General features: G+C 49.4%; 2 protein-coding genes across 3 annotated transcripts in view; one reads left to right on the top strand and one right to left on the bottom strand.

Annotated features, from left to right (window-relative positions):
- The window catches only part of NOC2L (NOC2 like nucleolar associated transcriptional repressor), a 57,952-nt gene extending 57,412 nt beyond the window's left edge, over positions 1-540 (bottom strand). Inside the window, exon 1 of the mRNA XM_083163279.1 lies at positions 271-540. Within this exon, the coding sequence (XP_083019405.1) occupies positions 271-293 (23 nt within the window). The 5' untranslated portion in view covers positions 294-540. The remainder of the gene's footprint in view (positions 1-270) is intronic.
- Positions 367-16,588, top strand: part of KLHL17 (kelch like family member 17) — a 76,299-nt gene continuing 60,077 nt past the window's right edge. Inside the window, exon 1 of one of the 2 annotated variants that reach the window (XM_083163280.1) lies at positions 367-476. In XM_083163280.1, coding sequence (XP_083019406.1) covers positions 414-476 — 63 coding nt within the window. In that variant the 5' untranslated portion in view covers positions 367-413. Of the gene's footprint in view, positions 477-711; positions 1,010-16,588 lie in introns of those variants that run through there. The other variant, XM_083163281.1, reaches the window with a different exon arrangement.

Raw genomic sequence — 16,588 nt, 5'->3', positions numbered from 1 at the left:
CAGAAATGAACAAAATTGGTCAAAAAAATTGTACAGTGTGTATGCACCTTTACTCTATGAGGTTGTGTCCTAAACCGGTTGTAGAACTCCAAGTCCCAGCATAACCAGCTGACATGGCCTAGTCTGACTATGGTACACAGCAGCTGGCTGCCTTAGCCTGCATGCCGGTGCCCTGGGAAAGCAGTTCTGCGGCGGCGGCGGCCTCCCCCACGTGATCTACCGCCAACCATGTCCCCCTCATCCCCGTGTAACCCCGGCGCTGACACTCACCGCTTCCCCGGCACCGCCGCCATGCTGTCGCTGCTAAGCTCCTCCACCACCAAATCCAACGTGCTCACCGCTTCCTCTGCCCCCACAGTGCAACGCGGCGGCTTCCGATCAGCTCTCTGTTTCTAGGACATGTATTCTGACAAATGTGGCTCGGGCGGCCAGAGATCCTTCGTACGGATGTCAGGAGTTACAGCGAAATTGTATTGGTATATTATTTTTCTAGCATTGTTATCATTTTACCTATAAATGACATAAGCCGTCGCGTTAAACAACTCGCAGTGCTAAAAACTTTTATAGTGAGTCAATTACGGTGCGGCCGGGCTCGAGAAGCTGGCAATATGTTTGACCTGAGAAGTTGGAACTATTATACATCAATCAATCTACAAGTGTGTGTGTTGGGGACATGGTGTGTGCCCTGCTCTAAGATGTCCACGAATATGTCATTATCATTGTGTATGGCATTTAGTGCTTGCCCCATAGGATGCTGCTAGTGTCCCTGCCTGTGTGTGAGGAGGGGGTTGTGCTGCTGCTGGGCTGTTGCACTGATTTTGGCTACACATGAGGTGTGATCCTGGTTCTCAGACAGCCTCCCTGAGTGCTGCCAAGTGTCCTTAATATAGTTGCTGATTTGTGATACATGGACTGGAGATCATGCTATATACAGTCTGGGCTTTCCCTACCTACATAGCCTTTCAGATCTGCCTTCATGAACTTGTGGTGGTGGAACAGTGCTGAGAGGGTAAGTGTGCCATTACTTTATTACATCATGTGCCTCTGAGCAGCTGGTGATGTCATGTCTCATTACTGATGTGCACCAATAGTAGTCACTACTCTTTCTATGACACAGGGCCCTATTGTTGAAGCACTTCACAAGCACCCCCTGATTTGGAGAAATAGGCTAATGCAGGGGCCCTCAAACTATTTTGCTCCAGGACCCCATCAGACAATAAAATTAATGACCAGACCCCAGCAAGTTACTGCAGATGATCATAACATCACACGTGTAGTCAGCAGACAGCACATACACAGTAGTTTGCAGGAATCTATGACCTGCAAACTTTCTTTGTTCTAGGGAATAGGATTGCCACCTAGCAACAGCTGGTGGGTTGTAGTGCAAGCCTCCCGACGATCGCTGGAGAAGGAGAAGTGAAAACAAATTTCACTCACCTTCTCCACAGCCGGGGGAGCGGGCTGATGCCGCCGGAGCCTGTAGGCGCGCGCGCGCACGTAGTAAACGGCTCTGGGGCTACTGCGCATGCGCGCATATCAATAAGGCGCATGCAAATGAGCTCTGTGACACGCTCACGCTGGCCACGTGAGCGCACAGAGTCTAGCAGCTACCAGCCCGCCCCCTGCTCAGATTTTACAGAAGCTTACGGATGGCAATCCTTAGAACATGAAATATAATATAACACCACCTAGTACTTGTACCCAATCAGAGACAAGAGACTGAATGATGCTGAATAAACGTGTTTAATAACTGCTGCTCGACAACAAGAGCGCGATGAATTATCTAGCCCATAGGGTAACTGGACAACCAACGGGAATACTATAAGGTACGACGATCAGTAATGGAAACTTCAAGCGGTGCTTCGATGAAGCAAAACGGATTTCTTGGGATCATTTCTGTTGCTTAGCTGGCTGCGCCTGCTGTTTGCTCTGATTCTTTGGAGCACCTGTAACCAAAGGAGAAAGGAAACAGTTAGCATTGCAGCAGGAGAAACCACCAGACCTAGCAAGGCATCGGGCGGGTAGGGTGGGTCGCTGTTGCTAGGTGGCAATCCTATTCCCTAGAACAAAGAAAGTTTGCAGGTCATAGATTCCTGCAAACTACTGTTTGTTCGTCGGGAGGCTTGCCACCTAGCAACAGCTGGTGGGTAGACTACCACATAACTGGTGGTTGCTCTAAGGAACTCCACCTTTTGGTGATCAGATGGTCTCCAATAGTGCCTTACAAAGGTACGCGTGGAGGACCATCTAGCCGCCTGCATAATACACTGTAATGGCAAACCCTTGGCTGCCGCAGAGGTAACTGCTGCTCCGCGGAGGGAGTGCCCTTTGAATTGTGAAGTGTCTATACCCGCGTCCCGCATGACCGACACAATCCAACCCCGGATTGTTCCCGGTCTGGCTGGGCGAAAGGGTTTACGACACGTAATGAACAGTTGGGAAAGTTCACCTCTTATCGGTGCTGTCAGGGCTAAATATGCCGACAAACAATCTACCAGGCATAGGGCGGGGTCAGACTGATCTCTAACTAGGTCGAACTCTACTAAGGGCCTGAGGATAGAGCTTGTCTTTGTGTGCCCTTTGAGTATAATGTGGAAACCCGCTGGGGTTGCGGTCATCCATGGGTCGGAAATGTCTATTAACGACAATTCGGCACCTCTTGCCGCGAAAGCTAAAGCCATCAGGGAAGCCAGTTTCCTCGATAGGCTAAGGGCTTCAGATGTAGAAGGAATGGTGGCTAAGTGATTGAGAAAGGGTTCAATGTCCCAGGTGGTTGAGTAACGTGGTCGTGATGGTCTAGATAGGAAGATACCTTTGAGTAAGCGTAAGTATAACCTATTCTCTGAAAACCCTGGGATTAGAAGGGTGAGCGCGGAACCATACGAACGTATGGTGGCTGAGGCTGAGCCTGTATCATATTTATGGGATAGGAAATCAATTGCTGAATTCACTGGTGCTGAGGGACGAGCATTGGGTCTGGTGTTTTGCCAGGAAATAAACTCTTTAATTATGGCGCTATATCTAGCTTTGGTTCTGGGTCTCAGTGAAGCATTGATTAGCGCGGTTGATGATGCTGAGAGATCTGAGTGTGCTAACAACCTAGCAATGTCGCCATCCACATGCATTGTGGCAGTTTCTGTAGTAAGTCCTGGGTACCCTGAAAACATTCTCCCGAGATCTCTAAGGGGATCTTGGGGCCCTTCCGCAGTTGGCTGATTAGGGGGAACCAAATTCTGGATGGCCAAATCGGGTATACCAGTATAATCTGGGGTACCCTGTCCGACTTGATCTTGTGTAGTACCCTCAACAGCAAGGCTGGCGGAGGGAAGGCATATGGGAGGACTAGGTCCGTCCAGGGGAATGACATGGCATCTGTCTGGAATGCCGCCTGGGACCATATCCTGGACACAAAAGTCGGAACCTGATTGTTGTATGGTGTCGCAAAGAGGTCTATTCCTGGCTGCCCAAAGGCTGTCACGATCTTGCGAAAGATCTCTGGCCTTAGAGTTGCTCTGTCTAGTGTGAGACGAGTTCTGGAGAGAGAGTCTGCCAACTCGTTTAGCTCTCCGGGAACATATATTGCGGATAACTGGATGGATCTCTGAACCGCCCACTCCCAGATGTCTATTGCCTCCTGGCAAAGAGGCAAGGACCTTGTGCCGCCCATCTTGTTTATATAAGATACTGCGGTCTTGTTGTCCAGACGGACTTGAATGGGAATATGATGAGCATGCGGGGGAACTAGGGCCGCTAAGGCTAGTCTGGCTGCTCTTAGCTCCAGGAGGTTGATATGAGCCTGTGACTCCTGCCTGGACCACCTGCCCCTCACGGCTTTGTCGCGAGTAAAGGCTCCCCACCCCGTGAGTGACGCGTCTGAGGTTATGATGATAACCGGTGTAGGATCCTGCAGGGGTCTGGGGGGAGGAATGGGTAGCACTGTCCACCTCTGTATCTCTTCGCGAACTACCGGTGTGAGCCTGATCCTGTGTGACCAGGTAAGGCCTATCCTGATAAGGAATCCTAGACGGTTCTGAGCGTGTCTGCAAATAAGGGGTGCATGAAGGAACCCGGGGTCTAGAGCTCTCATTTTGCCTATGATCTTTGCGAGGTCTCTCAGGCTGAGCTGACGTTTTATAATGTGGGAGACAAAGGCTTGGATGTCTGTCCATTTCTCTGCCGGCACTGCGATAGAGAAAGAACGGGAATCTATTACGAATCCCAGGAATGTGATTGATTGGCAAGGTGTTAAAACTGACTTGGGATAATTTATTTAGAAGCCTAGGCCGAGCAGGAGTGATATTATTGTGTCTCTCTGGTAGAGTAGTGTCTCCTGCTCTGAATGTACGACTAGGAGGTCGTCCAAATAAATTATGCATCGGACTTGTTTCTGGCGAAGGTGTGTTATCACCGCCTTCATAAGTCGTGTGAAAGTGTAAGGGGCATTGGATAAACCAAAAACCATGACGGTCCATTGGTAATGGGAGCCGTTCCAGAGGAACCTCAGGAACCTTCTGTGATTGGGATGTACGTGTACAGTGTGAAAGGCCTCCTTGAGGTCTATTTTTATGCAATAGTCGTTCTGTGTCAAAATGAAGGGTACCTCTGTTAGACCCTCCATTCTGAACGTACGATGTCTTATGTACTGGTTCAGAGATTTGACGTTCAGAACCGGTCTGTAGGAGCCGTCCTGTTTCCTTACGGGAAAGAGGTGACTTGTCCAACCTGTTTTGGACGTGTCCGCCAATTCTATCCTTCCCTGAGACAAGGCTGTGACTAAAACCTTGTCTAAGAGAGGACTGGCGTTTGTTGTGCATGAGATTCTCTGGCGAGGAAATCTCAGCAGCGGAAGGGATAAACCTTGTTTTATAATTTTTAACAACCACTTGTCTGTTGTAATTTCTCTCCACTGGTGTATGGCCTGTGAGAGGCCAAGGTGCGGCTGTGGTTCTGGTACACTCACCGTTTCCTCTGTCTCTCCTGGGGAAGGAGGTTGAAGGAGCCGCACTTCTGGAATTCCGGGACCTGGAGTAGCCTCCTCTGTGGCCTCGGGTGGAGCCTCTATAGTCTCGGTAGTCACGGGTCGCACTGCTGGCCGTGGCAGAACGACCCTCCTGACGAAAGGGCCGTTTGGAAGACTGGTGGCTTTTTAGATCCGCAAACGACTTGCGTGCCTTATACCGGATCTTGACTTCATCTATGAAGTCAGGGCCGAATAAATCGGAGTCAGTAAGGTTAGGGACCTCCGCTGGTTTGGGCGCTAAGTCGGCTAGCCCTGCTCTGGACAGCCAACGGGACCTGCGGGTGTTGGATATAAACTCAAAAGTCTGCCCAACCATAAGGGTGGCTCTGCTTATTGCCTTCAGGAGTGCTGCCTTTGATGCCACTAGGGAATCTAAGGAGCTGCTCGCGGTGCCCTCTTTCTCCGCCTTGTTCAGTACGAACAGCAGGGGGCCCGCAGCGTCGGAAACCTTTAATTGGATTTTCCTGAGCAGCTTATCAATTGAGTCGCTCTGGGTCTTATCACCAATAAGTGAAGATAATGCTGGGTCAATATCAGGGGCGAACAGGGCGGGGATATCTGGGATCCCCGTATGGTTACGCAGAACCATCTCATCCTCTTTAACGAGGGATGTCCTGAAGGCTAACTGTGCAAAGTTATGGACTTCGGACTTTTCCTGTAAGGCCCAGTGGGAGGAATACATTTTATTTGGGGGTGAGACTCCCGCTAGTGCCACCCTGGCCATCTGCAGGTCACTATATTCGCCTCTCTTAGAGGACGCAGAGGTTCTAGTCACCTCCTCAGACTCCCAGTCTACTGAGGCCTGGCTGCGTACATCTTGTAAGTCAGTTGGACTTAAGGGGCGATGCTTACTTGCCCCCTTACGTAAGCCCTGAGACCTCTTATACTTTTCTGAGGCCCGGGGAGTATGCCCGTGGGCAGGAGACTGCGGTTTATTGCGTACCGCTGAGGTATTCCTACTTCGGGCAATACCTGGGAATGAGACGATTAGTCCTGAACAGGCGTCTCTCTTGGAGCTTTTGCTCACATGTCTCCTCTTACTTGTGCTTTTCCTCCCCTGTAGCGATGCTGAGCTGGAGGGGGAATCGCTATCCTGAGGTGTACTGTCTGCCTCAGAGCTGTCCCTGGTGTCTGCAGACCTGACAGGGTTAAACAGCTTTCTTCTCTTAAAAATAATGTCCTCAGATGAGGAAGTGTCACTAGGCAGCCTCTTTCTGTGTTTGAGGCTCCTAGCGCTGGCTGAAGGGGACACAGGGAGAGTGTCTGTAGCAGAGACAGACACAGTGTCCTCCATCTTCAGCGCTGAGGTAAAATCTGAGCAGGGGGCGGGCTGGTAGCTGCTAGACTCTGTGCGCTCACGTGGCCAGCAGGAGCGCGTCACAGAGCTCATTTGCATGCGCCTTATTGATATGCGCGCATGCGCAGTAGCCCCAGAGCCGTTTACTACGTGCGCGCGCGCGCGTCATGCGCGCGCGCCTACAGGCTCCGGCGGCATCAGCCCGCTCCCCCGGCTGTGGAGAAGGTGAGTGAAATTTCTTTTCACTTCTCCTTCTCCAGCGATCGTCGGGAGGCTTGCACTACAACCCACCAGCTGTTGCTAGGTGGCAAGCCTCCCGACGAACAAATGGCAGCATTGTGGGGGCACAGAGTGATGGGAGGAGTCTAATATACCATAACCCATCACATCACATGTGTAGTCAGCAGGCAGCACATACATGGCAGCATTGTGGGGGCACAGAGTGATGGGAGGAGTCTAATATACCATAACCCATCACATCACATGTGTAGTCAGCAGGCAGCACATACATGGCAGCATTGTGGGGGCACAGAGTGATGGGAGGAGTATAATATACCATAACCCATCACATCACATGTGTAGTCAGCAGGCAGCACATACATGGCAGCATTGTGGAGGCACAGAGTGATGGGAGGAGTATAATATACCATAACCCATCATATCACACGTGTAGTCAGCAGACAGCACATACATGGCAGCATTGTGGAGGCACAGAGTGATGGGAGGAGTCTAATATACCATAACCCAGGCCTGGCCAACCTGTGGCTCTCCAGATGTTGTGAAACTACAAATCCCAGCATGCCTTGCCACAGTTTTGCTATAAGGGAGTGTTAAAACTGTGGCAAGGCATGCTGGGATTTGTAGTTTCACAACATCTGAAGAGCCACAGGTTGGCCTGTCCTGCCATAACCCATCACATCACATGTGTAGTCAGCAGGCAGCACATACATGGCAGCATTGTGGAGGCACAGAGTGATGGGAGGAGTCTAATATACCATAACCCATCACATCACACGTGTAGTCAGCAGGCAGCACATACATGGCAGCATTGTGGAGGCACAGAGTGATGGGAGGAGTCTAATATAACAGACAATTCAACAGATCTTTCAGACTCCTTGAATCACTGACTGAGATAGATTAGAAAAGTCATCAGCCTGATGGTCAGCAACATGGAGTCGCGACCCCATGCTGAGAAGCTCGGGACCCACAGTTTGAGAACTGCTAGGCTAATGCATTTGCAGGTGAAAACCCATACACGGCAGATATGCAAAAATATGTTAAAGCTGTAACCAACTGCATCAGGAACTGAGCCTCTAGCGCCATATTCGCTTTATCTAGGATCGCAGTTGTTGGCTGAGAACTGCCGCAGAAACAGTCACACCGGCATTTTTGTTGCCCCGATCATTACCCCTCAACTGCTCCCTGACTGTCAGCTACTTTGCAAACAGATCCTCACTTGCAATGATTTGCAAGATGAGCGATGGGTGGATGGCTTTTCCATAGCGCCCTGCTATGGAAAGCCGTCCACACCGGGGAAAATTGCTTGGACAGGTGAAAATTGCTCAGTGTGTATGTACCTTTAACTATTGGTATCTCCGAATCACCCCCATATTAAGTTCTCTACCTCTTTTTAATAAACAAACATTATATGTCGTGTTGCTGCCAATTGTGCAGACAGTTTTTTCTATTCTCTTCACCTACTCCCCTCCTCACATCCCCCAACAACTTCCTGGGATCTGGACTATGGGACGACATTCCGTGTCTGCCCCGTTCTCATTGCCACCCATGCCAAATCTCGGGTTTTTGGCAGGGCACAGATCATCTCCGCTCACAGACCCCGTTCATACTGCACCTTAGACCCAGGAAATTCCCGTGTCTGCCCCGTTCACACTGCTTCCCTGGTCTACCCTGCCAACAAGTGTGAGGAACCTAAGATCAGCTTTGATTGTCCATACGGGCACCATCACTCTTCCTCCGGTTGAGATCATGCACCTTGGAGTACTGCTTACGAAGTGTTTTAAGTTTGTTCACAACCTGTTGCTGGGTTTTATGAATGCCACGGGCAGACAGTATATTTGATATGTTGTAGTACACTGTAGAATCCGTGACAGTGACTTGCTTCTTTATTTCCTCCTCCCCTCTCACAGCCGCAGCTCCAGCACCTCCTCATCCCTCCATCCCCACCATGTCTCATCGCCTCTCTGCAGCACTAAATAGATGTCACCTGATCTCAGTCCCCAATCAGCTTGCTTTTTCATGTCCTGTGTGAAAAACCCGGGTCGTGCCTGTTCACACTGGCGGACAACCGGGGAATAACCCTGCAAAAAACCTTCTGTGGTATAGGGGTCCGACAGTCATTAGCCCGACGTCGGGATCCCGACTGGCCGGACCCAGACAGCATGGTGAGCGCAACTAAGCCCCTTGGGGGCACGGTGGCTCGCTACGCGAAAAACCTATTATATTCTCCCTCTATGGGGGTTGTGGACCCCCACGAGGGAAAATAGCGTGTCTCCGTCGGGAACCTGGCTGTCGGTGTTTTGACAGTCGGGATCCCGACGTCGGGTGAATGCTTGTTGGGATCCCGACTGTCGGGACCCCGTCCGGCACCCCAAAAAACCTGTGTGTAATTCCCGTGGCATTACACCCAGGAATTTCATTCACACCCATAAACACTGAGACAGGACACAGGAGATTATTGCTTGGCCTGGCAAAATTCCGGGTTTTTGCTGCAACCTATTGTCCATGTTTGTCTTGCATTAGGCCAACATGGACAATAGGTTGAAACATGGAAAAGGTCAACATGAGTTTTTCAAAAACATTTTTATATTTGGAACTTTTTCATACTTTATGTGGACTACGATTAGTAACAGCCCGAAGTATTGCGTGCGAGAGTACACGGCACTCTAATTGGGGGTCCACATGCTCAAATGTACAAACTGACACACAAAAAAACATGAAAAACTCGCATGCAAGGCCGACTGAGGATTTGCTGACGTGCAAGCGTGCAGTTTGGACATTTCATCTAATGCAGGCATGTCCTGTGGCACTCCAGCTATTGTGAAACTACACATCCCAGCATGCCTTGTCATAGTTTTAGTATTCCCTAATAACAAAATTGTGGCAAGGCATGATGGGACTTGTAGTTTCACAACAGCTGTGGGGCCATAGTTTGGACATGCCTGATCTAATGTGTACCCGGTTATTCAATTAGTCCCTTTTTTGGCTAAAACAGGACTTTTTCAAACCTATCATATTCATTACGGATGTTTTCACACGCCAGAAAGGTATGGGCAAAAAAATCTGTGGATCGGTGGCGAATGGTGATTTTGTTTGCCTAGGTCTAGGCCAGGGGTGGGGAACCTTTTTTGTGCCAAGGGCCGTTTGTATGGGGAAAAAATCCTTCAGGGGCCATATGTAAACATTTCTCTTACAAATTGTCCTGCTGCAGCCGCCCCACACTCCGGCGGCTGCCGCTGAATAGGATTGACAGTCTCCGGCTGCTGTTGATTAAGAGGAATCTCGCGAGAACTACCGACCTCTCCCGAGAATTCCCCTGTACTTGACTCCCGGCAAAGCCGCTGGGTGAGTGGGCGGGCCACTCAGACCGGCTATGGGGCTGAGCCGCATACGGCCCCCGGGCCTGAGGTTCCCCACCCCTGGTCTAGGCGAAACTACCTAACTCTCTTTTTTATTAAATCATTGGGGCAGATGTATTAAGCCTTAACAAGAGATAAATACAAGGGTGATAAGGAGAGATAAACGTCCAGCCAATCACCTCCTTACTGACTATTTTCAAACACTGCCTGTAACATGGCAGTTGGCAGGTGATTGGCTGGACGTTTATCTCTCCTTATCACCCTTGGATTTATCTCTTGTTAAGGTTTAATACATCTGCCCCATTGTTTTAAAATGTAGCTTTGTTTCTCTGTCAGATGCCTAACAGTGACTGCTTTTTGTTAATAACCATTGGCCACAATGTTTATTTATATTTAAAATTAGAAGTATTATTTCCATAGCTAAAATCCATGTTTACACTTTTTTTTTAAAAAATACACTTTTTTTTTTTATTGAAGTATGAACGTTGCTAAAGTGTTAGAGCCACTTCTCTGCCCCTAATCTCTGTGCAGCTGGAACAGCAATGGTGACCTTTCTCAGAGTGGGCCGCTATGTGCCTCGTAAAACACACGCAAGTGTGCTCTATTTTATATGTTGCTGTGATCCGCACCTGTCATTATATGTTACCATTATCTTATTATAACTTCTTGATATGATTCATGTATGAAGAACAAAAATACAGATGGACAGTGCTTTTGGAATTAACCAGAATATAGATTTATTAAAATAACAGTATTTGCATAAAAATAATAGTAATAATTATCAAATATTCACTATCAAAAATTATATCATAAATATAAATATATAGCAGCAGACATCACTTTTAAAACAACTGCATTTATGCCAACTCTTGTTATTACTAATCTAGCAGTCCCAATTAGAAACTGAGTTGCAAAGTATCAATTTTATCAGATCGATGATTCAAAGCAAGCTTGCTTGTTAGTATTCCCAGGCATGGCAAAACTGTGGCTCTCCAGCTGTTGTGAAACTACACATCCCAGCATGCCTTGCTACAGTTTTAGCATTCCCCAATAGCAAAACTGTGGCAAGGCATGATGGGACTTGTAGTTTCATAACAGCTAGAGGGCCATAGTTTGGCCATGCCTGGTATAAGCTGTTCCTCACTATAATTAGTGCTGTTAATTTGGCTCTAGTTCCAAAGATAACGACCTTTCCATAGGACCATAGGCGCCGATTTATATTTTTGCTGGTGGGTGCTCAAGCCAAAAATATAGAGGAGTGGCTTCATGGGGAAGGGGTGTGGCCAGAAAATAATACCAATTTATATTATGGAGCACAGTTGTCTCCAATATTTAAATTACGGCAACAGAGTTCCACATACATAAATGCCCCCACAGTGCAGGTACATAAATGCCCCCACAGTGCAGGTACATAAATGCCCCCACAGTGCAGGTACATAAATTTCGCCCACAGTGCAGGTACATAAATTTCGCCCACAGTGCAGGTACATAAATTTCGCCCACAGTGCAGGTACATAAATTTCGCCCACAGTGCAGGTACATAAATTTCGCCCACAGTGCAGGTACATAAATTTCGCCCACAGTGCAGGTACATAAATGCCCCCACAGTTCAGGTACATAAATGCCCCCACAGTGCAGGTACATAAATGCCCCCACAGTGCAGGTACATAAATGCCTCCACAGTGCAGGTACATAAATGCCCCCACAGTGCAGGTACATAAATGCCCCCACAGTGCAGGTACATAAATGCCCCCACAGTGCAGGTACATAAATGCCCCCACAGTGCAGGTACATAAATGCCCCCACAGTGCAGGTACATAAATGCCCCCATAGTGCAGGTACATAAATGCCCCCATAGTGCAGGTACATAAATGCCCCCACAGTGCAGGTACATAAATGCCCCCACAGTGCAGGTACATAAATTTCGCCCACAGTGCAGGTACATAAATTTCGCCCACAGTGCGGGTACATAAATGCCCCCACAGTGCGGGTACATAAATGCCCCCACAGTGCGGGTACATAAATTTCGCCCACAGTGCAGGTACATAAATGCCCCCACAGTGCAGGTACATAAATGCCCCCACAGTGCAGGTACATAAATTTCGCCCACAGTGCAGGTACATAAATTTCGCCCACAGTGCAGGTACATAAATTTCGCCCACAGTGCAGGTACATAAATTTCGCCCACAGTGCAGGTACATAAATTTCGCCCACAGTGCAGGTACATAAATGCCCCCACAGTTCAGGTACATAAATGCTCCCACAGTGCAGGTACATAAATGCCCCCACAGTGCAGGTACATAAATGCCCCCACAGTGCAGGTACATAAATGCCCCCACAGTGCAGGTACATAAATGCCCCCACAGTGCAGGTACATAAATGCCCCCACAGTGCAGGTACATAAATGCCCCCACAGTGCAGGTACATAAATGCCCCCACAGTGCAGGTACATAAATGCCCCCACAGTGCAGGTACATAAATGCCCCCACAGTGCAGGTACATAAATGCCCCCACAGTGCAGGTACATAAATGCCCCCACAGTGCAGGTACATAAATGCCCCCACAGTGCAGGTACATAAATGCCCCCACAGTGCAGGTACATAAATGCCCCCACAGTGCAGGTACATAAATGCCCCCACAGTGCAGGTACATAAATGCCCCCACACTGCAGGTACATAAATGCCCCCACACTGCAGGTACATAAATGCCCCCACAGTGCAGGTACATAAATGCCCCCACAGTGCAGGTACATAAATTCCCTCACAGTACAGGTACATAAATGCCCCCACAGTGCAGTACTCCGCGGACAGAATACACTCTTCCCGGCATACTGTTTCCCAGGTGGCGGGTCCGGCAATGATAAATATTACTATGAGTGGTACCTGTAAAGGAAATGGGTTATTATAAATGTTTACACCCTTTCAGGGAAAATTTGTGAAGGATGGAAGGTTCCAGCTGTTGCCTGTCCCTATCTTACCCTGTACTCTATGTCTTCTCTGTGCCGTGATGGTTTGGACACGTGCAGGTGTGATCCTGCAGCCGCTGCTCCGTGCGTGAGTCGGGGGTGACCGGCTGGTGCCGTAGCGGTGAAGTTCTTCTTGCAGTACAAGTACTGCTAGCGCTGGCCGTGTCACTGGTGGAATCGGAGGCTCCTAGCGCTTCAGATGTTAGTAGCGCTGCCCCGCTGCTTGCAGGCCGCACGAAACGCGTTGGACAATCAAGAGAAGAACCAGCTGAACCCTGACACCCGTTTCCCCAAACTCCATCCGTCCACTCTGACAGCCGGCGCCGATTCCCGGTCACTTCCGGCCACTTCCGGTCCGCACGGCACGCAGCGGGGCAGCGCTACTAACATCTGAAGCGCTAGGAGTCTCCGATTCCACCAGTGACACGGCCAGCGCTAGCAGTACTTGTACTGCAAGAAGAACTTCACCGCTACGGCGCCAGCCGGTCACCCCGACTCACGCACGGAGCAGCGGCTGCAGGATCACACCTGCACGTGTCCAAACCATCTCGGCACAGAGAAGACATAGAGTACAGGGTAAGATAGGGACAGGCAACAGCTGGAACCTTCCATCCTTCACAAATTTTCCCCGAAAGGGTGTAAACATTCATAATAACCCATTTCCTTTACAGGTACCACTCATAGTAATATTTATCATCCATCTCTCTTTTTTACCATTTTTTACACGTTCAATACCAACCTTTACATATAACCTTAGCGCTCTTTAATTATTCCATCCAAGAAACAAGGGAAGCTCGCTTGAGAAAATCCCTGTTGGAGGTGGCGACGTCTCGTCTTGTGTGGTGATTCCGGTAAGAAAGAAGGGATTTTACTGCATTCTTTTCTTGGTCCCCAAACCAGACGGATCTTTCAGGCCTATCCTAAGCCTGAAATCGTTATATCTTCATCTGTGGGTGGATCACTTCAGGATGGAATCTCTAAGAACAGTGCTCTTGAGCATGGAACCTGGAGAATTCCTAGCATCCGTGGACATTCAGGATGCCCATCTACACGTGCCTATTTGCAAAGAACATCAGTCTTTGCTGCGATTCGAACTCCATCTACAGTTTCAGGCCCTCCCTTTTGGGCTGGCTGCAGCACCGAGGGTGTTTACAAAGGTGATGGCGGTCATAGCAGCTACTCCCACTCAAAGGAATTGTGATTATCCTGTATTTGGATGATCTCTTGTTCAAGGCGGAGTCAACGGAGAAGTTGCAAGAACATCTATCGGTGGCAACTCAGTTCTTGCAAGACCATGGGTGGATATTAAATCTACCGAAGTCCCATCTGTGTCCCACCCAAAGACTACAGTTTTTCAGAGTAATTCTGGACACACACCTACATCGTGTTTTCCTCCCAGAGGCGAAGGCCAGAGACATTCGTCTGTTAGTGTTGGCCATTCTTCAGTCACGCAGTCCTTCAGTATGGCAGTGTCTGAAACTACTGGGCAAGATGGTAGCAACTTTCAGGACCTTCAGTATGCAAGATTCCGTTCGAGGCCTTTCCAATGGAACATACTTTCCAGTTGATCAGGGAATCCAAAGTCCATGAAACATTCTTCTGTCTCAAGGGACGAGGGACTCATTTCTGTGGTGGACGGATCTGGAATCCCTTCAGTTGGGCCGCTCCCTTCAGTCGTGGGATTGGTTGGTGGTCACAACCAATGCCAGTCTCAGGGGCTGGGGAGCAGTGACCCTGAATCTAAGGTTACAGGGTCTGTGGTCCAGTTCGGAGTCATCCTTACCGATCAATATACTGGAGCTTTGCGTGGTCTGGAAAACACTTGTTCAGGCGGAGGAGTTTCTGAAGGGGTCTCCCATTCCAATTCAGTCGGACAATGCCATGGCTGTGGCATATCTTAACCAACAGGGGGGCACTCGCAGCAGGATGGCGATGCAAGAAGTCTCTCCGATTTTTTGGTGGGTGGAAGCAAATATTCCTGCTTTATCCACTGTATTCATTCTTGTCACACATTCAGTTATTGTTTGGTTCTTACCTGGTTTGTGGCTTCTCCTGTCAGTTCAGCCCTGCTCCATGCTGCAAGGGAGTTCTGTGTGGTCTGAGCTTTGCTAATTGATTACAACACCTGGCTGAGTCCATGCTGCCAGACAGCTCTGTGTAACCTGACCATTGCTAATGATTAAACACCTGAGTGAGACATGCTCAGCTCTCATTGATTGAGGCACAGGTGATCCAGTTCCTTGTGCTTCTTATAAAAGGCAGTCTCTGGCAGACAGAAGGTGCCAGAGTATGGCTGGTTTCACACACTCCGGCTCCTGCCGGACGGTGAAATCCCGCACGGCCAGGGAGCCGTGCCGCACACATTAGTTGTGAATGGACACAATTGTGTCCATTCACGCGGGACGGCCACGGCCCGGTTGCACGATTGCAGCCGGATCCCGCCACTGGAAGGGATGACTGCCGGGCTGTGGCCATCCCCTCCATGATAAACTACTGTGTGCGGCATGGCTCCCTGGCCGTGCGGGATTTCACCGTCCGGCAGGAGCCGGAGTGTGTGAAACCGGCCTTAGGGTTCACTAACCTGCTCCAGCGTTCCCCGCCTTGGTCTGATATCCAGTGTTACCAGTGTATGATTCCGGCTATTCTCCTGCCTGCTCCCTGTATACTACATCCGTGACATCCAGTGTATGACGTTGGCTTGTTCTGTGACCATTCTCCTGCCTGCTCCCTGTGTACTGCATTCGTGACATCCTGTGTATGACCTTGGCTTGTTCTGTGACCATTCTCCTGCACGCTCCCAGTGTACTGCATCCTGTGACTCCCAGTGTATGACCTGGCTAGTACTTGGACTCTTGCTCAAGCCTACTCCTATAGTACCTGTATCTGTCTACAAGGTCCTGACCCGGCAAGTCTGACCATGAGTATTCCAGAGCTTACCCTGCCTTACGCCCAGTGTTTACCAGCACCATGTGGGAAACCTGACCAGGGGACCGCGACTGGCGTACCGAGTGCAGCGAAGACCAAATCCCGCTAGGAGGGGTCACTGGCGAAAACCACCGGTACGGTTAGACTCCGCACCCCTGAGTCAGGTCAAGCCAATTCCCGGTCTGGCATTCACCCGTCCGAATCAAAAACCGTGACAATTTCGGGGATTCGGAATGTGGAAGCGGATTTCCTCAGCAGAGCAGAACTGCTGGAGGGAGAATGGGCGTTACATCCTGAGGTGTTCCAAGACATTGTTTCCCTTTGGGGGTTCCCAGAGGTGGATTTGATGGCGTCCAGACACAATCGTCAGGTGTCCAAGTTCTGTTTGAGAACCAGGGATCTGACAGTGTGGGCAGTGGATGCCATGATAGTTCCTTGGTGTTTCAGCCTCGCATATGTCTTCCCACCATTTCCCATGATTGCTCGGTTCCTCAAGAGAGTGAGGATGCAACGGTCAAAGGTCATTCTAATAGCTCCGGATTGGCCCAGGAAGTCTTGGTATTCCGATATACTGAGCTTGTAGACAGCTTCTTGGCGACTTCCTCTTCGACCAGACCTTCTTCAGCAAGGTCCCTTTCTTCATCAGGACCTAGCTCGTCTCAATTTGACAGCCTGGCTTTTGAAACCTCCCTCTTAAAGAAGAAAGGGTCCTCGGAGGCAGTTATCCGAACTATAATTTGTGCACTTAAACCTGTTTTAGCGGCAAATTATTATAGAGTCTGGAA

This window comes from Crinia signifera, chromosome 19, assembly GCF_055691185.1.
Source record: "Crinia signifera chromosome 19, ASM5569118v1, whole genome shotgun sequence".
In the NCBI taxonomy this organism is placed as follows: Eukaryota; Metazoa; Chordata; class Amphibia; order Anura; family Myobatrachidae; genus Crinia; species Crinia signifera.
Note: the sequence above shows the minus strand (reverse complement) of the source record. Positions and strands in the feature narration are given on the sequence as shown.